The 26,387-nt window shown below is 37.5% G+C and overlaps 1 protein-coding gene across 5 annotated transcripts in view; it reads right to left on the bottom strand.

The window, feature by feature from the left end:
* The window catches only part of PPP4R4 (protein phosphatase 4 regulatory subunit 4), a 78,289-nt gene that overhangs the window by 34,476 nt on the left and 17,426 nt on the right, over nucleotides 1-26,387 (bottom strand). For 3 of the 5 annotated variants that reach the window (XM_054715729.1, XM_054715730.1, XM_054715731.1), the window contains exons 3-7: nucleotides 19,959-20,061; nucleotides 4,915-5,062; nucleotides 4,063-4,136; nucleotides 1,941-2,047; nucleotides 816-923 (exon numbers count right to left, since the gene is read on the bottom strand). In XM_054715729.1, coding sequence (XP_054571704.1) covers nucleotides 816-923; nucleotides 1,941-2,047; nucleotides 4,063-4,136; nucleotides 4,915-5,062; nucleotides 19,959-20,061 — 540 coding nt within the window. Of the gene's footprint in view, nucleotides 1-815; nucleotides 924-1,940; nucleotides 2,048-4,062; nucleotides 4,137-4,914; nucleotides 5,063-8,350; nucleotides 8,716-8,819; nucleotides 8,918-19,958; nucleotides 20,062-26,387 lie in introns of those variants that run through there. The other 2 variants (XM_054715733.1, XM_054715732.1) reach the window with 2 other exon arrangements.

The raw sequence follows: 26,387 nt of genomic DNA, 5'->3' as shown, positions 1-26,387 counted from the left end.
AACTCAGTCTTTTTGAGTTCTACAATATACATTAAAGTTTTGCTTATTTTTTACCTGTTTTATTCCAATTTTAGAGAGTCTAAGAAATTACCTGTTTATATTAAAATATATGAGATAACAATAGAAGTAAACAGTTAGCTAATGTTTACAAGGTGTCAGGCACTACTCTAAGCACTTTACATAAGCTAGGTAGATTCTTTCTAGTTATACTTTTATAAATTAATCTTCAAGCAATAATCCTAAATTAATTTTCAGAACACAAATTTGAGCACACAATGACCTGCCCAATTTTAACAGTGGCAAAATACCAGGTGACAAAAAGATAGAATACAAAAAGACAACAACAGCATGTTCTCTTAATAGGTTTAAATACTGGTTAAAGAACACAGATCCAGGAAAGACAATTATGGCCGCAACGATCCAGAGCCAACCTAGACTTAGAAGACCTATCACCAAAAGTTGCTTCTGAGATCAAAATTAGGGAAATGATTTTTCATAAATACAACTGCACACATAGTTTATATTGGAACATTTTCCCTTCCTAGATTAAGGAGTTTGGAGTAGTAACTAAGTAACTTAAGGTGAGAAGGAAAGAAATTAACATTAATTGAATGCCTATCACATTGCTAAGCTTTTTCACTTTTATTTCTTTTAATCCAGACACATCAGGAGGTACTTGATGTTATAATCATTCTTAAAGATCATATAAAGTTTAGCCTTTCATTAGCATGCTTCCATGGAAAACAGAAACAGGATACGCATGTTTGATTATCCAGAAATAAGAGTATGACATAAGAAATTGAAAGTATACTTACCCAATGCCTTGAGCTATATTTTCTAATTGCCGACACATACAAGATCGAACTTCATATTCTACATCTTGACAGAGTGATTTTACCAAGGGAAGTATTTCTCTTTTAATGCTTAGAGAGGAAAGAAACATGTAAATGGGTGAGTGTTTTAGAATAATTAGTATTTTCAAACAATTATCATCAAAATCTTAGCTTAATAATAACAAATATACTTTAATATAAAGCTTTATAGCTTCTCATGTATTTTTACATAACTGATTACATTTGGATGTTATCAGTAACTGTAAATTATGTATATGACTGTTTTTAAAATAATGGTTAATTTTGGATTGGCAGTTAAACATTTAGCTAAGATAAAAAATTAAAAAAAAAAAATCTGATTCTACCAAACCATCAACCAAAATGTTCTTCAATTTTATATTTTAACTTTTGTCATAATTACACTCCATTCCATCTTTCCATTTGGGATTTATCATTTGGGCAGAAAGTAGCATATAAATTATAAACATTCTCTATAAAACCTCAAATAAGTGCATTGTTCAAAACAATGAATTTGTAACTTATAATAATGGAAGAAAGCAGAAAGTCTGTCCTTATGTTATATGTATCAATTTTTGAAGTCTATACAAAAATGTCATTTTATCCTCAAAACTACACTAGGTGTATGACAGAGTAGATTAAGATGGAAAATAAAAGAAATGTTAACCTTATTTTTTAAATATATTTTTATTGATGTCAGAGAGGAAGGGAGAGAAAGAGGGAGAGATAAAAACATTAATGATGAGAATCCTTGATCAGCTGCCTCCTGCATGTGCCCTACTGGGGATCGAGCTCCAAACCCAGGCATGTGCCCTGACCAGGAATTGAACCGCGACCTCCCATAGGTCCACGCTCAACCACTAAGCCACACCGGCTGGGCAAAAGTTAACCTTACTGGTTTTGAAAAGGGATGAGATCAAGAAGAAATGCATCTGAACAAGTAGACTTCTGAGAATTCTATAAAGTTAAAACAGCTAAATTTGTATGCAATGTGGAGTAATACAAATCTATTGTTAGTCACACGGTTATTATTCATTTTTTATCAATTTAATTTTATAAAGGAGACAAAAAGTTAATACAAATACTCACGTGTGGGCATCAAATTTGTTGGTCAATTTTCCTAAAATTTTACAACTAACTAAACGAGATTGGACGGTTTGGGAAAGCTGTGCCTTGGAAACAAGTGGATTCAAAATCTGAAGAGAAAGATTGAGAGAACAAATTCACCAAGTTTTATATATTCTTGACACTAATGTCAGCTATTTTCCTCAAAGAATAGTTTAATGTCCTCAATGTTTTTAAAGAATGTGAATTACAAATTAAAATGCAGAAATTATGGATATTCATAACCTGGATCACCTTGTTTGTCTTCTGGGATATAGATACATATATATTTAAGATAAAGATGATGATAGATTATGTAACTAAAAACAATGATGCACAAATAAGATTGAATTAAAGCTTATGGTGAAGTCTGCAATGATCTGTAAGCACCTAAAGTATAACTGTGAAATATATTCAAAGAAAAAAAGCAAATTAATAGCCAGCTACCCTTAAATAGATTTTCATATTTATTCTGAAGGAATGCAAAACATAAATTATAGGTTCAAATGGATTCTATTAAGTAATTCTATCATTTGAATACAACAACCCAAGTCTGATACTGTATTATGTATATGTTGGGCACTCAAAAAATCAAAAGCAAGATACATTATGAAGAACTATGACAATCAGATCTTGACTCTGGTCCCAGCTCTTTAACTTGTCCAAGTCAGCTTGCTATTTCTCATCTACTTAAAATGGAAATCAGAATATGTCATATGAAGATTCCTCCAAGTTCTAAAATTTTATGACTCTAATAAAAAGGCCAACTGGCTTTATTCCTCTCAACAAAGTAGACAGAATTCCTGAGCACATAATGATAAATATAGCTTAAAAGTGAAATATTTCAAATAAAGTAAAACACATATTTAAAATCACGTTAAGTAACAGATGGCATTCTAGAGTAAAAACTGCATTCTACCACATACCACTCTTCAAAAAATGTATAAATAATACACATCAACATTACACTGAACATTTAAATAGGTGTAATCACCTAGATTTTTGGCATCAAGTATACAAGCATCCTTATAAATGGTAAATCTTCCCATTTTCAAGCAAGTGTTTTATCCTTGAGAAAGGACCATAAACTGTATGAGGGCAAAGGATGAAGACACTTCATAAAATCCAGAGAGGACATTTTACTGATAGGTTACTGGGTTTTTTCAACAATGACATATTTGAAAAGAAATACATATAGGGATAATGTTCTCAGGATAAAAAACCTTTTCATTACAGAAAAAAATTCCTTTCTAATTATCTTATTCTCTTATCTTAATTTACTAAAGCTTTTAGAGAAGGATGTATTGAACAATATTGAAAATTAAAAATAACAAATTGGTAACAATATTGGCAATAAACATAACAACCTTCATAGATAAATAGCACATACAAATAGTAATCAATGATACTCTTAGACAATTCCAAAAGAATAATTAAAAGTGACATAATATATGAGAAATATATACAATAGACTAATTTTTATAATTCTGATTAAAATATCATGCCATTTTTGGCCCATCAAATTAAATTCGAACACTATTGCTGATAGAAGTCCAGGGAAACAGACATTTTCACATGCTGCTAGTTAAGACCCAGAAGAATATTAATGCTCTCTGACCCAGTAATTTCACTTCTTTGGAAGCTATAGTTAAATCATCTGAAAAACAGGAAAAGCTCTATAGAGATGTTCATTACTGCCTTATTTTGATAATCAAATACTGAAACCAGGCTTAAATGTCTAACAAGTAAAATATTTTGTAGGTACTGTCAAATGAGTTTAAAATAACATAGGAAAATAATACTAAGTGAAAACCAAATTAATGCTAAATGATCACTAAGATGGCTAACAACCATACTAGTACATAGGGGAGAAATCTGCAATGAAAATATATCAGAATGTTAAAAGTGGCTAAGTACAGAATCATGATTTTTCTCCTTACTAATTTCTGTATTACTCAAATTTTCTATAATTACCATGGTTTGCTTTCAGAGTGGGAAATAACTTTATTCTTTTTTTTAAATACCATTTTTATAAAAAGAAAAATTGTAGAGTGACTTAGTATTTACTCCCCCACACACACCAAAAAAAAAAAAAAAAAAGAATTACCTCATGCCTTAGGGTTTCTTTGGGCAACACTTCTATCACAGACAGAAGAGTTTCCAGCCATGCGTTGCTGACACCTGATTGACACAGATAAAACATGGAAATTTAATATCACAAATCTAGTTTCAACTCAGCCATTATTCACTACAATATTACTTAATGATAAAATGAAATAATAATTACTACCATTGTAAGAAGTTTCTCTATTTTTATTTTAGCCAATATCTGGAAAAAATTTATATCTTTAAAAATAATATTGGGGAGCCCTAGCTGGTTTGACTCAGTGGATAGTGTCAGCCTGTGGACTGAAGGGTCCCAGTATCAATTCCAGTTAAGGGCACCTGCCTGGGTTGTGGGCTCTATCCCCAGTGGGGGGCATGCAGGAGGCAGCCAATGAATGATTCTTTCTCCTCATTGATATTTCTCTCTCTCTCTCCCTCTCCCTTCTACTCTGAAATCAATAAAAATATATTTTAAAAATAATAATATTGGGGAGCTATCTTTACCCCAAATTGTGCATTTCTGCTGTACAGTTATAAACACAAATGCTTTAAAACTCGAAGAAGAAGGTGTAAATCGTAAGATGAACTAATGGGTCTTCAGCTTTCAAGGATACTGAATTTCGTGGGTTTTAAAAGGAAACAGTCAAGTCTATTTTTAGTCAGACTAATGATCAACTCTTGGACAGCATGACCCCATTCAGTTGTCCTCACCAGACTAACAAGATTCCAAGAACATCATGACCACATGAGTTTAAAATGACATAGGAAAATAACGCTAAGTGAAAACCAAATCATGCTAAATGACATTTAGAGCAATAAATAACTACAGGAAGACTCGTGCCAGGCTCCTGACCTGCATCCCTGTGCTCCAGATGCAGCAGAATGATTTGGAGGAAGGAGTGGGCATACGTATGAATTGACACTGATTCTTCCTGTAGAATGGTCAGAAATGATACTGCAGCTGTTAGCTGCATTTCCACACCTGCAACATGCAGGACTTCCTGTAGAATCAGAAAGAGTTTGCTATTATATAGGTGAGAGATCATAAATTGTAAGTTTTAAAAATCCAAGGTCATAGAAACAAACATAGTCACATTCCACAAATAAATGTATATGACTTCCAAGAATATGTATGGCCCAGCCAGCATGGCTCAGTGGTTGATCTCAACCTATGAACCAGGAGGTCACAATTGGATTCCCGTTCAAGGACGTGGCCAGGCTGCGGGCTCAATCCCCAGGGTGAGGTATTCAGGTTGCAGCCGATCAATGATTCTCTCTCATCATTGATGTTTCTACCTTTCTCTCCCTCTCCCTTCTTCTCTTAAATCAATAAAAATATATTTTAAAAAATATATGTATGCTTGCTTTATTTAAGAAAACTATATTAATCTGCTCCTGATCACTTAAGTCATTAGACCACATAAAGTTTAAATACCTTATGAACTAATAAAATAACATTCCATTGCTTTATGAATGAAAATTATAAAAGTATATAAACCTTTAAATAGAATAGGCATTTTTGATAGATTTCAACTTCTATTTTGCTATTTGCCATCATATCTAGAACAACAATATCAAAGCTCAGATAATCACATGTATTTTCATTACTTGTATTTCTGGTTCAAAAAATAAACATACATTTTACTTTAAAAAAATAAATGCATGTAAGATTTGAAAATGCATTTTCCCCTTTAAAGGACTGACAGGAACATAAATTATCATAAAGTAAACTGCTACTAAAAGAAGAAATTTTTATATATAAGAATGTTTTTTAAAAATTATATTCATTGCAATCTCTATTCGCCATTTTTTTTAAAATCCTAAATATATATGCAAAGTTAAAGCCTACATGAGAATATTAGTTTTCAACACATGGAAAAGTAAAAAAGGCTTTCACATAAACCTTTTCAAAGATATTATCTATACTTCACTAGATAAGAGAGCGTGTGTGTATGTGATATACTTTGTTTAACCAATTATGGCAATTATAAAATTGAATAACTATTTTATAACTAGCATGGTAAACTTAGTAGAACGTGGAACTTGCAGCCACAAAACAAGGTTTCAGATCTACGTGTGTGTGAGCCTAAGAAACTTCATGATTCTGCACCATTTTCTAATAGATAAAATAGAGGCCCAATGCACGAAATTCATGCAACAGTAGGCCTTCCTTCCACCAACTGCCGGCACCTGGGACCCAGGCTTCCCTCCGGCTGCTAGCAGGCACCCAGGACCCGGGCTTCCCTTGCAGCCCCAGCTTTATCTGGAAGGACGTCCTGTCTAATTAGCATATTGTGCTTTTATTATTATAGATGTGAATTATAATACTGTCTTCTTAGAGATTTAAACAGAACTTATATGACTTACCAACTTGTGTAAATTGAGCATTAAATAAGGCGGCTGTACATCCAACTACCCCTCTCTACAACTAGGCTATCTAATAGGAATCTCGTCTTGGCCACACCTGAACTGATCTCTTCCAGAACCTTCTTCTCCAACTTCCATCTCGGTAAACAGTAAATGACAACTTAGCCCTTCCAGTTGTCAGCCCAAAAATGCTCAGGTCATCCTTAACACATCTTAGTCCCTCACACCCCCAATCACATGACCAATCCATCCTGATCCAGAATATGACCATTTATCACCTCCACCATTACCACCTGATGCAGGCTACCATCATTTCCGGCCTGAATTACTCCAATGATCTGTTAACTAGTCCCTGATTCCATCGCTGCCCCTAGAGAGAGTCTTGTAAGTCGGATCATGTCGCTTCCCTGTCCAAAACTCTCCAATGGCTTCATATCCACTCAAAGGAAAAGGCAGTCCTCACAATGACTTATAAGATCTGTTCCCAGTTCCCCCTTTTGTCCAGATTTACTCATGGTTGGCTCCTGATCTCTTTCAAGCCTCTGTTTAAATATCACCTTTCCAATGAGCCCTATTTTAACCGGAAAGCCACTGCCTTGCCCCAGTTCTCACCACCCCCTTTACAGGCGTATGATCTCCATCACCCAACACAGTCATTTGTGTATGGCCTATCTCCCACATCTAGAACATAAGCTTCATGACTGCCAGGATTTTTGTCTGTTTTGTTCACTCCCATAGCCCCTGGTCTTAGCGCACAGCAGGCATTTGCAATAATGGCTGGATGACTGAATATCTCTTACCCTTTCACCTCAACTTTCTGCTATTGATGCTATTCCCTTCACACACATTATCCACATCTCCTAAAGAATAGTTTCAGGAGATTTTGGGATGAATCCTAAAGATTAGGGATTGGTAGAATTATACATAAGGTAAAACAAAAATGGATCACACAGAAATGCATTCTCAGTCCTCTTACTATGTCAATAGGAGGTGTTCCTGCCATCATCTACCCCAGCGTCTCTGTGGCCATGATTTAGACCGTGTACCCAGACTCCTTGGTTCAGCCTGGTGGGACCACTGCCAGGCATTTGCTAGAAGACCTTCTACAGCATGTCATTCTCCAGCAGAAGAAACAAACTCAGAATCCTCAAGCATCTTGCTGAAGGCCAGCGAGCTAGGATCTGGCAACTCTAACCCTTGTGTGCATGATGTCAAATCTAAGCGCTGAATTCTTCCTCACAGGTTCTGCACTTCCACTCCCCGCTGATTAAGGCATGGCTTAGTCAATCCTAAGCCTTCCTGAGTGTCACTGTGGCCTATGTTTATGACGTACGGTAATTCCCAGAGACCTATCAAACATTAGGGTGGTCGATTACTTATTTATTTAGTTAGATAACCCTCTCCAGAGGATATTTTTTCCATTGATTTTTAGGGAGAGTGGGAGAGAGTGAAAGACAGAGGAAACATCAATGTGAGAGAAACACACTGATCGGTGGCCTCCTGCACGAGCCCTGACCAGAGCTCAGGCTGAGGAGGAGACTGCAACCGAGGTCCATGCCCTTGACCGGAATTGAACCTGGGACCCTTTGGTCCGCAGGCCAGCGCTCTATCCACTGAGCCAAACCGGCTAGGGCTCGGGGGCTGATTTTTGTGTTGTTTTGTTTTAAACTTCTGTATCGCACGCACAAACATTATTTTACAAGTCTTTCAGCCAACAGTCAGTTACGATCTTAACAGTCATTGGCTGACAGAAAGGAGAAGAGACCGTGAGGCAGAAGCAGAAGCAGCAAGTGGTCTCTGAAATGGGCCTCCCGTGTATCCTCGTTCTACTGTTTCCAAAACAAACGTAACTCCACACTAACAACCGGGATTGGAAAACGTTTCCTAAAGATTCTATGTGGCCAGGATGCATCACTCACAGGTTTCAGAAGGCACAGCTTTTATTTAGAAACATAAAGGACTTTGCGAAGAAAGATTAAAAGAAACGGTGAGGGCCACAGTGTACATTATTCCGGCTCGCATGTGTCTGCTGCTTTAAGTTCCAAGAGATGTAATTTTGCACCCTCTTAAAAAGCCATTAAAGTCCGGGTGTGTACGTATGCGAACGTTAGGTACAAGAGGACGTGAGAAGCTCTCCGACTTCTTATCTTCTTACTGCGTTACTTAGTCTTGACTCCCGCAGCAACATTTGCCCCAACTATTTTGCATTTAATTTTCGAAAAATCCTCAAGTCTTATCAGGATTTGGGTTTTTCTCTTGTGCTGACTTCAACATCTGGGACTGTCCACTGTTAAGAAACCAGCACAGACTAAGAGATTTGATCGCTGCTAAAAGCCAATTGACTTCTAAACATGTCTTTCTGAAACAGTACAATAAGAGTTTGATACTTACCGGTAAGTATTCTCCTCCAGTCACACCTCTGGACAAACAGAGTGAGATCCATACTCTCGGGGTAAATAAGTGTGCATCCTCATGGGCCTTGGAAGACACTGAAAAGTAAATGCCTCTATGGCTTAAGTGCATGCCTTAGTGCCAGTCACCCTTCCTCTTACGACTACTGTATAGCTGGCATTCCAACTTGAATCCTCAAAAATGAAATGAGACTGTTTACAAATGAGTTAATGATACATTTCCAAATTTCAAAAGCTATTCTGATTCTAGGAAGGGAAATATACTAGCCACTCTGGGTTAAACTGATTCTTTAGCAGTATGAATGGAGGAAGAAAGCATTTTGTAAGATAATGTAATGCAGTCCTTGCAGAGAGAAAAACTGCTGTCTCCAGTAAACCCACACTCTATGCATCAAGAAGAGACTTCTCTTTATAATACACAACATACAGAAGCAATAAGTCATTGGCTTATTTCAAAAAGAGCAAATATTTTAGATGCACACATTGGGAAGCTAAATTAACTGGCAAACACATGGTGCTGGTTAAAGGTAAAGGAGCCCTAAAATCATAAAGTATCCTGGTATATTTTTAGAAATAACATCACTAATTATTTTGAAATTAAATAACAGGGATTTAAATATTGAAGATCAAGGACGTAGAAAATATTTGAGGATCATAAATGTGGGAATTTTTAGTAGCAATAACAGTGAACAGCACTTTCACTATAAAATGATAATATTTATGAAAGACTTTAAAACTGAGTTAAATATGAATAATTGGAACATGCCAACTCTAAGACACCTTTAACAATTAACTACGATACCTCGTTCTTTTCCTTGTCACTAACTGCCACGTTCCCCTCTGAAACAAGTGTGGGTGGAACTATTAACAGCAATGAAAATCAAACTCCGAGAGAGAAAACAAGGTGGAGACAGTCAACGGAACGAAGGGGATATGTTTCACTCTCCTCTAAATCTGTATTTCAGTGACTCGCAAGACTCATGAGGAAGTACAAATAGAAATATTCCAAAGACCTCTTTCCAATCAGGAAATACCAATACCGGTAACACCTATCACATGACTATGTAAATGTGTAATGAAGTATCTGCCGTGCAAAATCATGACAACACCAAACAAACACATTTCAACACAATGACTTTGAAACTGAACTTCTAGCTGGACTACTCTGTTATTTTTACATATAATAAAGTAGAATCATGTAATTTCATAATTTCAGCTTAAAATGTAAACAGACAGTAATTTAAAATGCTGCAAAAAGATGTGCATATCAAAAAAAATGTCTATTTATTGGATATAATAGCCCTAAGTAACCATTTCAAATGATCCATTGTAGCTATATTTAATTAGTTAAAATATTTTAGAAAAAATTATGAACTGTTTTCTGGGGTGGGGAGCATTTTGAAGTATGGCAAATTTCTATAAGCAAGTGAAAATAGGATTTTCTTTGTAGTCATTCTAAAGCATAGTAACCTCCATCTTATATAAAAAATGTTGTTTGAAATTTTAACCCTGCTATTTTGGCTTCTGTAAACACTTACTTGCTTAAAAAATAGGGAAAATAAGACTACTCCCATTCCAGAGAGGCCATAAACTATGACAAGGAAAAGAACGAGGTATCGTGTCAGTGCTGGCACCAAGCCAGGCCTTGAGATAGGGTCTCATGGCCCCTTTCCAGCACACAGGGCTTCTTTCTCAGAAGGTCCAGAAGTCTCATTCCAAATTTGGGAAATAAAGTACTAAGAAAGATATAAATAGGGAAAGCTTCCTCCATGTTTTTGCTCAGAATTTGAAAGACATTTTTCTATGAGCCCATGGTGTAATAATAATAATAATAATAATAATAAAGTGTAACTCCATTTCTCTAAGCGTTACTTGGTTTTTCTCCAGTCTTCTGTAACAATTCAATGGTAATTTTCCCTCCTATCCAAATCTTCCTCTAATGAAAATCTAATTCTGATAATATAATTTTAACTTCATTTATAGCTATGTTAAGTACCAGTACTATACTAAGTGCTCTGGGAAACTGCTTCCCTACTTTTGAGGGATTCCTGTTGCTTATACATATTTAAATATTCAACAAATATTTATTTAGTTACATTCAAGGCACTGTGCTAGATGCTGGAGACTTAGCTACAAGCAGGACTAGCAATGTATCTGTTAATACTGTAATTACAGTGACAAGAGCTAAGGATGAGAAGTACAAGATGGCATTAGAATATCTAATGAGTGGCCTGATCTCTTCTGAGGATCATAGAGAAATAATAAACAGAGAAAAGAGAAAGAAACAAAGAGACAAAAGTTGGAATCGAGAGGCAGAAAAGCAAGAAGAGTAAGAGAGAAAGAATGCACAGCTCTGAGAAGTAGGAGCAGGGCAGCACATTCAGGAACCGAAAGGAGGTCAGTGTGCCAGGAGCACAGTCCGAGGAGGGGCTGAGGCTAGTGAAACAGACGGAGCCCAAACTATAGGGCCTTAGGTGCGGTAAGCAAATGAATATTCAAACTATAAATTAAATGCTTTGAAATATCATGCCTATTATAAAAATAAAAATGAGTCAGAAAGCAGTGAGGGAGGGTGAGGTGGGAGGGAGGAGTGGGCAAGGATCACTTGAGAAGCTATTGCATTTACGTGAGCAAACCCTCAGAGTAGCTTAGACTAGGGTGGAGGCGGTGTTGGGGAGGGGTGGACGGGTTCGGGAAATATTTAAGATATAAAATAAACAAGATTGTATATGTGAGTAGTGAAGGAAGAGATGGTATCTAGGATGACTCCCAAAATCCTGGCTTGAAAACCAGAGGAGTAACAGTGCTCTCCACGAGGGGAGTGGAGGAAGCAGGTTAGGACAAGGGACACTGGAGGAAGACCAGGGTCAAGGGGAAATACCAGCTCCATTTGGACTTGTTAGCTGTGAGATGCCTTTGAGGCATCCAAATAGAGATTAAACACAGGGAATTGTATTTACAGATCTGACCCGCTGAAAAGGTCTGATATAAATAAGAGAATTTTTATTGGCTAGAACGAGATTGCCTACAGAGAAAAGATGGGCCGAAAGTGGAGATCTGCTACTGTAAACACACTTTCACCTCAGTGAAATAAGAGTGCTGAAGATGTCAAAATTTAAATAAAGAGATGCATTATAAGTGCTTGGCAAAGTATTTAAGTTTAAGTTTTGGACTATTCCTAACACGTCATTAGAAAACAATCTGCAGGTTAAGGATGATGACAGGATATGGAGGGAGGTGCAGGTGTATGTACAGAAACATTTTGGGTTAATATTGTTTTGATATTAAATCAAGAAGAGAAAAAAAAGGAAAAGGAACTTCCTCTTTCAGTAATGGCAGAGCAGGTAATTCTGATCAGCTCTCCTGATGAGGATAATTTAAAAAGCTTGAAAAAATAGACAAATCAGCTGCATAAAGGCATCTGGAAATGAATAAGGTTACTCATTCAAAAACTAAAAAATTACCCAACTTAGATTATCCATTACTAGCAAGATGGCCCATTACTAGCAAGATCACCCATTAATAGCAAGATTTCCTGTCTAACAAATAACAGAATTCCAGAAAGGTTAGCATGTAATTTGGGGCCTGTTTTTTTCCTCTGGGACCATCTGCTGATTCTAGAAAAGGCTCCTTAGTGGCCAAAAGCTTAACTGCCTTTTTTAACAGCCTCTAAGAAGCGCTGATAAGACCCTGGGATAGGATAAGGGCAATCCATCAGCAAACTGACCTTTGCAGGGAGAACGGCCCAGCTTCAAATCATCCAACACCTAAAATGGGTTAAGTATAGCTGTACATAATGTCTCAAAACATACTTTCTTATGCTTATTGGCCAGTTTCTTATGCTTTATTGCTAGTGCAGTTAAGAGGCTGCCAGAAGACAAAATATTCCTTTCTAGAGGAAGATATCACCCTGGGCCTCAAACTATTTCCACAAATAATTTACTGAATTCAGGATCAAGCACACAATCAATAATATCCAGGCACATGAAGAGATAATGTGAATCAGAACCAGCAGAAGCAACAGAAAATAGAAGTGCACCCACAGGAGCTCCAGGTATTGGTGTATGATGAACACCTGGTTCAAAATGATAAAAGATACAATTGAAAAATTCAACAGAAAATTCTAAGACATAAAAGAAAGGATGTGGCAGATTTTTTAAGGAGCTAAACAAAAATTCTAGACCAGAAAAATATAATAATCAAAATCAATAATCAGAATGAATCACAAAGAGAAATGACAAAAAAAGAAGGTAAAAGACAGAGATACTATGGAAAGGTCTAATATGTAAGAAATTGGAGACATAGCAAGAGAGCAGAGAAGTGATTAGGTAGAAGCAAAATTAACAAACATCTGCAAAGACTTTTTTTCAGCAGATATTCTAGATTGTGTAGAGATTTGTTTGCATTTATCTAATGACTAAGCATGCTGAACATCTTTTCTTATGCTTATTGGCCATCCACAAATCGTCTTTGGTGAAGTATCTGTTCAAATTTTTGCTTGTTTTAAAAATTGGGTTGTTTTCTTACTATTGAGTTTGAGAATTCTTTATATATTTTAAACACGTGTTCTTATCAGATATATGATTTATAAGTATTTCCTCCCATTCTGTCACTTGTCTTTTCATTCTCTTAACAGTGTCTTCTGAAGTGTAGAAGCTTTAAGTTTCATGAGGCCCAGTTTATCAAAATTTTCTTCTATGGATCATGCTTTTCATATCAAATGTAAAAAAACCTTTGCCTAATCCAAGGTCACAAAGATTTTTCTCTTGTTTTTTTCTACAAGTTTTTATCATTTTGGTTTTCAATTCTTAGGTTTATAATCTATTTTGAGTTCATTTTTGTATATGGTACAAGGTATAGACTTTTTCCCAATTGACCCAGCACCATTGTTGAAAAGACTGTCCTCGCTACACTGATAGGCCTTTGCGTCTGTATTAAAATCAATTGGCAATGCACATGTAGAGGGCTTTTTTCTCTATATATATCCCATTGATTTGTCTTTATATCAATATCACATAGTCTTAAGTGCTGTAGCTGTATATAATGTCTCAAAATCAGGTAGTAAAAGTCCTCCAACTTTGTTTCTCCTTTTCAAAATTATTTTGGCTATTCTTGGTCCTTTGTATTTTCATATGAATTTTAGAATTAGCTTGTAATTTCCTACCAAAAAAAAGAAACTAACCTACTGTAATTTTTATTATTTTGCATTAAATATATAGATTAATATGGGAAGAACTGGTATCTTTTTTTTAAATATATTTTATTGATTTTTTACAGAGAGGAAGGGAGAGGGATAGAGAGTTAGAAACATCGATGAGAGAGAAACATGGACCAGCTGCCTCCTGCACACCCCCTACTGGGGATGGGCCTGCAACCAAGATACATGCCCTTGACCGGAATCTAACCTGGGACCCTTGAGTCCGCAGGCCGACGCTCTATCCACTGAGCCAAACCGGTTAGGGCAAGAACTGGTATCTTAACAATATTGAGTCTTCTGATCCATGAACATGGTGTCTCTTTCCATTTACTTAGTCTCATATTATTTCTCTCAGCAATGTTCTATAGTTTTCAGTATACAGATCTTGCATGTCATTTTTCAGACTAACCTCTAAACATCACATACTTTAGCACTATTGGGATAGGTTAAGAGAAAGTTCAATTTCCAACTGCTTGTTTTCCTGATTTGTATATTGATCTTGTATCCTGAAACATTTCTATATTCAGCAAGTGCTAGTATTTTTCTTATGTAGATCCCATCATAAATGATGTTATGTGACCAAAAAAAAACAAAAAACTTTTTCTTCTTCCTCTGCAATGTGAATACCTTTCATTTCTTTTTGTTGCTTTATTGCACTTTTTGGAATGTCTAGTAGTGTTGAACAAACATGGTAAGAGCCAACACGCTTGACTTGTTCCTGATCCAAGCCACCATCAAAAATGAAGACCAGTGCTGTAGTTTCCTCATTCTCCCATTCCCATCTACTTTACACACAATTAAAATGATCACTGTAAAAGGTGAATGGGCAAGTCACAGGCCTGCTTAAAGCCTTCAATGATTTTCCACCGTCCTGAGAAAGAACAACTCTTGCATGCTGTGTCACTGACCATCACTCTAACATCTTTTTAAGTCACAACCCACCCAGACCACTGGGTTCCAACCAAACATACCTCTCAATTCCCCCAAGCTCCTTCATCTTAGGAGCTATGTGCTGCTCTCTCCACCTGGACCACTCATTCCTGACTCTTCAAATGGCTGCTTCCTCCCAGCTCTTCAGTTTTAAGAGCTCCTCAACAAGGCTTTCTTTGACCTCCCAATACACATTAAGTTCCCCCTGTCACTTCCTCCTGACATTTACACTCACCTTCTTCTGTTATGTCTGTTTCCCACTCTGAACTGTAACCTCCTTGAGAGCAAGTTCTCTCTTTTGATCACCTCTATTTTCTCAGTGCTCAGAGCAAGTGCCAGCACATGGAAGGCACTCAGTAAATATTTATGTATGAATCAAAATGCCATTATCACCACTCTCTCACTTATAGTACAAGATTGCCTTCTATAAGATGAACTAAGAAATTATGTCCATGACAAAAGTGAGAAAAGTGGCTCTGCATGATTTTTTTTTGTCGTTTTACCACTTGAAAGTAACGACTCCCAGAAGCAAGGCGGAACTGAAGAAGGTATTAACAATAAGTACAAATACTTCTTAATATCTTAATATAATGATTTAAAAATTAGTTGCACATAGGTTTTATAATTTGACATGAGGTTGTTTAAAAGTTTAGCTGCCTACATTATATAGCAAACCCTCTTTAACAGCCATTATTATTGCCCCCATAAAGTCTTATCCAGTTGCTTAATTCTTCAGCATTTTTAGATATAGTCAGAATCACACAATTAAATACTCTCCTATGCTTATTCTTCAATTGTTTTCCATATAGTTTTTAGGCCTGCTTGATATACAATCTAATCTGGCACTGAATTTATTTTTTTGTATTTTTTAGTACAGGGCAAGATAAATGAGAATCCTAAATAAAGGACTTCATGTTGATTAACTCAAGAAATGAATGAAATTATTTCACCAAATAAAGGTTTTCTTAGTATATATTCATTAGTATACATTTTCTTTATTGTATCCATTTATTCAGTTTTCTATGCTATGGATTAATTTTTATTACTTTAAAAGGCTATTATTAAAGTCATCTTTATAACTCAGTTATATAGTTTCAGCAGACACATTTGATTATTTATATAAATACTAGAGGCCCGGTGCACAAAATTTGTGCACTGGGGGGGGGGGGGGAGGGTGTCCCTCAGCCCAACCTGCACCCTCTCCAATCTGGGACATCCCCTTCACAATCCTGGAGTGCTGGCTCCCAACTGCTCACCTGCCTGCCTGATTGCTCCTAACCGCTTCTGCCTGCCAGCCTAATCACCCCCTAACCACTCCCCTGCCAGCCTGATCGATGACTAACTGCTCCCCTGCCAGCCTGATCATCCCCAACTGCCCTCCCCTGACAACCCGGTCATCCCCAAATGCCCTCCCCTGCATATTCCCTCTTTATTAGATAGGGTTTTTTCTTTAACATATTGGACAGCCCTAACTGGTTTTGCTCAGTGGGTGGAGTGTCGGCCTGCAGACTCAAGGGTCCCAGGTTTAATTCCAGTCAAGGGCATGTACCTTGGTTGAGGGCACATACCCAGTGGGGAGTGTGCAGAAGGCAGCTGATCAATGTTTCTCTCTCATAGATGTTTCTAGCTCTCTATCCCTTCCCTTCCTCTCTGTAAAAAATCAATAAAATATATTTTTTAAAAAGGAAACATTTAAGATTCCTCCATTTCTGCCTGGCTGGTGTGACTCAGTGGTTGAGGCCCCGGGCTGGCACTGGGAGGGGGTCACTCCGTGGGGGTGCGCGCCCCTCCCAGGCTGAGGCCCCAGGCTGGCGCTGAGAGGGGGTCACTCCGTGGGGGTGCGTGCCCCTCCCAGGCAGAGAGCCCACTGGGGGTGTGCACCCCTCCCAGGCTGGCGCTGAGAGGGGATTGCTTCGTGGTGGTGCGCGCGCCTCCCAGGCTGAGACCCCAGGCTGACGCTGGGAGGGGATCGCTCTGTGGAAGTATGGGCCCGAGGCTGCAGGTGTGTGTGTGGGATCACTCCGTGGGGAGTGAATTTGTTTTTGTTTTTTATAAAGGGTCAGGAGGGCCTCTGGGCAGCATTCCGCCAGGCCACTTACGCTGCCGGCTCTCAGCAGCAGCCCTCCCTGGGACTGGGGGACTCCAGCAGGGCTGAGAGGACTAGGCGCCGCCATTTTGTGGCTATGGGCGCCACCATTCTGTTGCAGAGTTATGGTTAATTTGCATATTATTCTTTTATTAGATAGGATACTCTATAGATGAGTATATAATATTCTTTACACACTTCCATAAAATTAATATTGGGGGGAGTTATTTAATTAACTTTATTATAACCTCATTAGCAAAATGATTTTTTCAAAATAATTTAGAAACCTCAAGGTCACTACTCTCTATCATTCATTTTTTATTTTTACTTCATGAAATTTTGGACATTCAATACCCTCTGTGGACTAGATTTAGCTTGCTCAACACAGTATGTGTATAGCATGCTCAATATTTTTAGCTTTAAATCTAATTCACTTAATATACAATAACTTTATTTTTAAGAGAGAAACATAAATGTGAGAAACATCAATCAGTTTCCTCCCATACATGCATTAAACCTGCAACCTAAGTATGTGCCCTGACCAGGAATCAAACCCTCAACCTTTTGGTGTATGGGACAACACTCCAACCTACCAAGCCACCCAGCTAGGGCTAGAATAACTCTTAATCAAGAGGACCTAACTACCTGTTCCTTCTAACGTTGTTTAATTGGCACTTTCAGGTGTTACGCTAATAAGCATAGGTCAGTTAATATCACTGAAGTAGAATGTAAAGTTAAACTTAAACTGTGTAGACTTAATTCCATTTAAATTATAGCATGATTCTGGGAAAAGAGGTATGAAAGGCTTGATTCAATTTTGAATCACATGCAGTGCTAAAATAAAAATAAACATCTCAATTCATCATGGTAACAAGTAAGAAAACAAAACAAAACAAAACAAAAAAACTCATGCTGCCAGGATAGAAGGGTGGGTATCTTGTATAAATAACATGGTACTTCCCTACATCTAATTTAAATCATAGTAATTGGAACCAGCTATATATGCCTCTATATGCCTAAAAATAAAACGCAAGGGCACACTAATAATTACAGTATTTTAAACACATATGAATTAATTTAAAAGTTAGGGAAAAGTTACAACCAAACAGAAAGCCAAAGTAAAGTATACAAAACTATTAGCAAACATAATCCCCATTAGTATGTAACCTCCCTGACCCCATTAGTAGGTAAGCTCCCTAAGGACACATAGATTGTTGTCTGTTTTGTTCATTCAAGTTCTTAAGAACAGCACTTGGCACATAGGCACAAATAAATAATAAATCTTACATATTAAACATTTAACATTATATGTTAACTAGAGGCCCGGTGCACAAATTCATGCACCAGTGGGGTCCCTCAGCCTGGCCTGCGGGATCAGGATAAAATCAGCTCTCTGACATCCCCCAAGAGGTCCTGGATTGCAAGATGGTGCAGGCCAGGCTGAAGGACCCACCAATGCACAATCGGGGCTGGGAAGAGATGAGGGAGATTGGCCAGCTGGGGAGGGACCGCAGGAGGGCTCCAGGGCATGTCCAGCCCCATCTCGCTCAGTCCTGATTGGCCGAAACCCAGCAGCAAGCTAACCTACCAATCAAAGCATCTGCCCCCTGGTGGTAAGTGCATGTCATAGTGACTGGTCGGCCGGTCAACTGTCTGTCCCCTGGTGGTCAGAGCATGTCATAGCAAGGGGTTGAGCGGCCTTAGCATATCATTAGTATACTAGTAGCCCTGCGCACGAATCCGTGTGCCAGTCACTCTCTGCAGGGCCAGGCCGCTCCACGCCTGCTGCCCAGAGGCTCTTCGCAGCCCAGAGGTCCATCAGCAACCGGGTGCGGAACGCTTGCCTCGTCACTCAGGCGATGACGCAAGTGTTCCACACCCCAGCCTGGCCAGAGGCCCATTCGCGGCTGGGCACGGAACGCTTGCCTCGTCTCCGCGGTGACGAAGCAAGCATTCTGCCAGGCCACTCACGCTGCCCGCTCTCAGCGGCCACGCCCCGGGACTGCGGAACTCCGGTGGGCTGAGAGGACTGGGTGCCGCCATCTTATGGCTATGGGTGCCACCATCTTTGTGATGGAGTGAGGTTAATTTGCATATTACCCTTTTATTAGATAGGATTACACTTTGATTGGTTGAACGGCCGACCCGTCGACCGGACATTTAGCATATTAGGTTTTTATTATATAGGATAATCCATAAATACTAAATAGAGGAAAGAATATTCTAGTCGATCAAATATTTTTTGTTTATAGCAGGAAAACTAATTCTGAAGAATTTAGGAAGCAATAAAATGAATATAAAACTAAAATTGTGATGGCCCAATTCAATCTTTATTTGATGATTATTTAGAAGTCACACCACAGGGTCATTATTAAGAATATCAGTGAAATAAAATATTATCAGTGTTGCTGAATACTATTAATATAAATTTAACTCAACAGAATACCAAATAATATAGGTTAACCAAGTAACATATATGCATATACGAATAGCCCACAGACACAAACAATAATATGGGAAGAAGGGGGGAAAGGGAGTGGGTGGAGGGAGGGGGGGCAAAGGGAAGGAAAATGAAAGACATCTGTAATATTGTCAATAATAAATTTAAAAAGACAGCTATGATTTTGTAAAACTAAAATTTTTCTGAGCTACTGAAAAGCTAACTTTATTAAAATGTCTCTACTCAGAAAATGACTAAAATCTTTGTTTCAACTAAGACCTGGATTTCTCCATTTCCATCAACTAATTTCCCTAAATATTTTCATCACAATACAAAATGTGTATCATAATACTTCCTCCACTCAATGATTAAGGTACAAAAGATCAGCCATCAAAAGCTCTGAAGTTTTCTCCTGACAATGAAAAAAACAAATGGTAAATTCAAATCTCATTTCGCACCAACTTACTCTAACTTTTGGCAAGACTCTCCGAAGTGTCTCAGCAGGATTCTGTCGCATCAAAAACGGGAGATTCGCAATCACACTTGTTCCCTGGATATCTTGACCAGCACTTACAGAGAAAAGACAAATTTAAAATTTGTAATTGTAAGCTGAATACCTAGTTTATGACTATAAAAAGCAGATTAATTTGAAAAATGGCTGCTTTTAATGACAAACACTAAGATTTTGACAAAGTGTTAAATTTCAAACACCATCACTTAAATACAAAAATAAAACCAGAACTGAAATTTCATTAAGTAAATCTTATAACACTGCATGAAAATATTAAGCTTATGCTAAAAACAAGATTAACTTTTAAGTCTAAAAGTTTTTAATACTATTATTAAATACTTTAAAATTCTACCTCATTTTTTTCATGTGACCTACCAATTTGCTGTACTGTCTGAAAAATATAAATGGAAAATTTTCATCATGGTAAAATATTAATAATCATTACAATAGGAATAGCAACAAAATCAACTACACAGAATCATACAACTTCCTTCTGTTATATTGAAGTTACCTGTGGCCCTAGACTGACTGTGAGTTGCCAGAACTTCTTAAAGAAATACTCAACATTCTTAAAGGTCAGTAGGGTATATGTATACTAGTACAGTATCTTTTTGACATGTTATTCATTAGATCACTAAAGCTTTACCAAAACAATCTCAGTGATGCTCTAATGGTCTAAATGCTTTAGAAGAGGTGTTCAGGTTCTTCTGAAAAACCAGTTCCAAGCAAAAAATTCTTGGATTTTAAAACAGAAACTAAGTGACATAAGATTTCCAAGTACCTGAAACATATATATATATATGGTGCTAGTAAACGTGGCACTGCTATTCTGATACCAATTTAAATGCTAACTGCTGATGCCATATTTATTTATCTTAATTAAAATGATTTTAACTTAGCTCTTCAAATGGAACTATTTGTTATTATATGTATGTTAAGACCTTAATATGGTTTTTAAAGTTTTATATTTATTTGCTTCAGTTTTATACGTTCTGTTAATAAGAAGCAGATTCTGATTCTAAACAAAACTGCAGAGCTATGAAGAAAGGCATTTGCCCTGTTGGAGTAAGGCAGGCTATGCACCACGGTCAGCACAATATTCCACTGCTGTCACCACTCTCTAAGTGAATATTTTAAAAGACAAAAGTCAAAAAGGAATGGCACTGAAATAAGGAACACATGCCAAGATGGGAAGATGGTCAAAAAAAGGAAATTAAAGTTGCATATAAAATAACTAGTTGTAGTGGGTTGAATGGTGCCTCTCACCCCATAAAGTATGTCTCTGCCCTAAGCCTAGGTTTCATGATGTCATCTTCATTTCAAAGAGGGCCTTGAGATGAAGAGACCATTCTGCGCTATCCAGGTAGACCACAGACCCAGTAACAGGTGTCAAAGGAGACGCTCAGAGGAGAAGACACAGACCAGAAGGCAGTGCGACCACAGAGCAGAGACTGGAGTGGTGCAGCCACAAGGCAGGGAATGCGGACAACCTACAGAAGCTGCAAGAGGCAAACAACAGCCTCCCCTAGAGGCCTGCTGACAACAATGTTTCATATGACAACTTCTGGCCTAGAGGAGAGGGTCCGTAAATGTCTCTTAAAAGGATGAATAAGCTCTGGCCCCGGTGGCTCAGTTAGTTGGAGCGTTGTCCTGTACACCAAAAGGTGGCAGGTTCAATTTCCGGTCAGGGCACATACCCAGGGTGTGGGTGTGATCCTCAGTCGGGGTGCATGCATGAAGCAGCCAATCTCTCTCTCTCTCTCTCTCTCTCTCTCTCTCTCTCTCTCTCTCTCTCTCTCTCTCTCTTCCTCTCTCAAAATCAATTCAATAATTTTTTTAAAGGATGAATGAATGGATGACTCACTGGTGAAGTTCCCACCGCTGCATAACATTCTTGAAATGACAAAATTATACAAATGGAGAAGAGTGGTTTCCAGGGGTTAGAGATGGATGTGGGAAAAGATGTGACTATAATAGTGTAACCTGGGTAATGAAAATCTTAACTGTCTTGACTGTATCAATGTCAATATACTGGTTGTAATATTGTACTATAGTTTTTCAAAATTTTACTCTGGGGGAAGCTGGTTAAAGAGAACATTGGCATCTGTATTATTTTTTTACAACTGTAAGTGAATCTACAATTATCTCAAAATAAAATTTAATTTTTAAAAAATCAGTCAATGTGATAGATTTTAAAAAATACCTATGAACATCTCAACAAACACAGAAATCTGACAAATCCAACATTCATTCATGATTTAAAACTATCAGCAAACTAGAAGTAGAAAGGAACTTCTTCAACCAGATAAAGGGCATCTATGAAAAACTTAGAGCTAACACCATACTTAACAGTGAAAGAATGAATGCTTCCTCCCTAATCATGAACAGGACAAGGATGTTAACATTTCCACTCATATTCAACATTGTGTTGGAGGTTTGAACGAGTGCGATAGGTAATAAAAAGAAATAAGAAGCTTACGGATTGAAAAGGAAGAAATTAAGCTGTAATGTACAAAATAGCCAGTAAAACTAATACCAGTAAGTGAGTCTAGCAGTGTGGCAGGATACAAGATCAAAAAGGATTTGAGAACGTGATATATCAGACAGGTAAAGAAGGTCCAATAGACTGTTAATATAAGTCCATAAAAAAGAAAACCTAAGCAAAGGAAGCTTTTAAAAAATGTTATCAAAAACCCTTTCTTGAAATTAAAAAAAAAAAAAAAGATTCAAAAGAGCACACCATATACCTGAGAAAATCAATCCAACAGAACTGAGATACATTATTGGACTTTAAAGAAAAATAAAAATCCTTTGGGCATCCAAGCAAAATGAGCAAGTTACTTGTATTAGAAACAAAATCAGATTGGCTTTAAACTTTAAAGTAATAAGATATTAGAAAAGCAAATAACAACTGATAAGACAATGCTTACTGTAAACAGAACTTGAAAAAATAAAAGAAATGAATCTAAATTGCAACCACCATAATCTCTATCAACAAACACCATCTAGGAGGATCCAAGATGGCAGCAGGGTAGGTGGAAATTACACTCACCGCCTCCCAGGACAACGCTGGAATTAAATTACAGAACATTCAACCTGAATAACCAACTGAAGACTAGTTGAGCAGAAGTCTTATAACCAAGGATTTACAGAAGGCACATCAAGACTGGTAGCAAAGGCAGAGATGTAAAAAGCTTCTTTAAAGTTGCAGAAGGTCCATCTGACGTCGACTGCACGCATTCACTACTTCGGCTTGTCCTGCAACAGGTCTCCTCTTCATGATGATGGTAAAGTGATATGGCAAAATACAGTGAGCAGAGGTGGAACAACACAGCCGACATAAATGCAACGAGAGGAAAGCGTGAGGAGGAGCGGGGACAGGGTTGTTTATCAGATGAAAGGGCAGACGTGGCTGTACTTTAAAGTAGGGAACTAAGCGTGCACACCTGGGAATTTCTCAGGTGCTGTGTACCTGCTGTTACCTCCTGCTGACTTTGGTCCCAATCAGTATAAATAAACCAAATACGTGTGAATCTATGCCACCAGCCACTGAATGGAAGAAATCCCAAAACAATCAGCATTGGTTTAAGTCAACAGTATAAAATTCATGTCATTGCTATTTGATATGGTACATGTAATTTTAAAATAAAAGTTTAATCAATATTTTATTTATATAGTACAGTGATGGCGAACCTATGACACGCGTGTCAGCACTGACGCGCAGTAGCCATTTCTGATGACACGCGTCCACTGAGGCGGCCGCATGCCGAGGATGAAACATTTGTGAATAATGTTTTTTCCTCAAAGTGACACACTACCCGAGTTATGTTCAGTTTTTTGGCGAAGTTTGACACACCAAGCTCAAAAGGTTGCCCATCACTGATATAGTATGTTATTTTATGTTTTACTAGAGGCCTGATGCACGAAATTCGTGCAAGAGTAGGCCTTTGCAGCCCCGGCGGCTGCCTGGATCCCTCCCTCACAGCCGCATCAGCTTCCTCTATCCTGCGGCTGCAGCCCTGACTTCATTCGGAAGGTCATCCGGTCTAATTAGCATATCATGATTTTATTATTATAGATTTTTATAAAATAAGCTTCTTAGACTTCAAAACCTACAACTTTCAACTGAAAGGCGCCAGGAACAAGCATCCTGCTACCCCCTGAGCTGCTCCCTGTTGCCGGATTCTGCTGTCTCTGGGACATGCTCCTTTCCTGAGATACTGACTCAGAAACAAAAAGACACAAGCCACTCGGCAAACCATTCCTCTAAAACTAAAAAGAACTGGGTGAGTCATCTACTCTGTGCACTAGTGACTAAAAAGGAAAGAGGAAGGGGGAAAAGACTAGTTAGATAAATGAATTTAGGACAGCTATCTTTTAAATTCTAAATTAATGTTACTAATTATTTTATTCCCATTGGGAGATGCGCCTATTTTAAAGAGCCATTTATAGTAATATCTTAAACCAAAAAAAAAAGTCAACCCACTCAAGCATTTTTTATGATAATAAAAAATTTAGTAGTCTTCATTGTCATCCCAGCTCCTGCCACTGTCATGATAACTTCATCACTGACGGGAATGACTAATAGCTACTTTTTGATCCCCTCTAATCCAACAATGTTTCACCCAATTTTTACATTCTCCAATACTTAGCACAGGATCTAGCACTCAGAAATGTTCCATAAATTTTTTATTTAAATTCAATTTGTCTCCACATTAACAACCATTTTCAAAAGTTGGATCAATCATTACCTGGAAATGTTCCATTTCTAGAATCTGATCCCATTTGCTGCCCATAAACTCTTATCTATTTTTCCATTGCTAAATACATTTGTTATTCTTATCACATTCCTAATCTCTCAATTCCTTCTGATTCTCTAGTTTCTAATACTCCTAGTTTTACTTTCTACTTGCCAGCCTGAACCTCCCCGACTATTACTTCAATTACAGTCCCTACTAATGACCTTGCTTCTTCAATTCTCCTCCTAACAATAAAAATAGTATCAAATATACTATTACTAGGCATAATACTAATAAGCACCTTACTTGCAGTCATCTTTTTTAATTCTCACAATAATTTTATGAGATAGATTAAATATTATTATTAGCTCCATTATATAGATGAGCAAATTAGGGCTTGGAGAGATGAAGGTACTTGCCCAAAGTTATGCACACAGCCTGTACAACTCCAAAACCCATGCACAAACCACTACACACACTGCCTCTCATCCAACCTCAGCACCCAGCCAATACCAAACCCACCCATCTGCTTTTTCCATCCCACTCCTGATCCTAAGCTATGTAGCACTACTAGAGGAAAATGTATAACTACGCTGCTTAATGCTTTTAAAATCATAATTTTTTTAAGAAAGCTGGTTCTCAATGATGCTGGAAGTAAACAAAATGATAAGGAATTTGTGAGAAATCAAGAAAAGCTCAGAAATTCTTGGTATATCATATTGCCTAAAGAACTTTCAGAAATATTATTTTGGTCTCTAAAAACACGGCTATCTGTGCTAGTTATGAAACCCGTGCCCTTACCCACCAAAAAGAATAAGCTGTATGTTAGAACAGATCTAGACACTGACAATATTGTCTTTCTCTATTCTTATATGTACCTTGCTTCAACCTTCTAGGAGCTCAAAATCTAAGGAGAAAAACAGATTTGCACGTAAGAATCCTGACTGTAGAGCAAAAAGTCCTTCTCTTTTCCTAGCCAGACAACCTTCATGTTTTATTTAATCCTAAACCAGTAAGAAAAGGGAGAGGGGGAGGAGCATATGCTACCCAGAAATGACAACACAGCACAGTCACCACTAGAGAACTGAACCCGAGAATTCTAGCTCTGCTACTGTTCGACTCTGTGCAGGACCGGAAAGGGTTTGTATAGGCAGAGCCTGCGGTCCCAATCCGAGCAGCTCTCATTTCAAAATCCAAAATACAGCACATAAATAAGCTGGCACTGCTTGAATTTCAACGATGAAGCAGGTGCACACAGACCTTGCTTTGAGTTTGCAATGAAAACTAAACTTTAAATAGTTGATATTTAATTATTTCTTTACTCAAAGTAAATTATTAAATAGTTTGTTTTCATGACAGAACAAAATTAAGTGATTAGCTTAGAGAACTAAACTTCCAAGAAAGACAAAACTTTCTTTTAAGACAAAGATGACTCAAGAATATAAAGCAGAGGATACTGATACCAATCAATAACGTAATTTTTCAAATGTTGCACATTTTCATTATTACAAAATTAAATCCTTAATACTGTTAAATCTTCAAAATATCACCTCAAAGGTTTACATAGTTAGAGAACCATTCAACTCTGCTTGTAGACATCATACTTAGAGTCAGAGAGTAACAAATTATATTGTTTAAGAGCACC

The sequence above is a fragment of the Eptesicus fuscus genome, chromosome 5 (genome assembly GCF_027574615.1).
Source record: "Eptesicus fuscus isolate TK198812 chromosome 5, DD_ASM_mEF_20220401, whole genome shotgun sequence".
In the NCBI taxonomy this organism is placed as follows: Eukaryota; Metazoa; Chordata; class Mammalia; order Chiroptera; family Vespertilionidae; genus Eptesicus; species Eptesicus fuscus.
The sequence above is the reverse complement of the archived record's forward strand: the minus strand, read 5'-3'. Positions and strand labels throughout refer to the sequence as shown.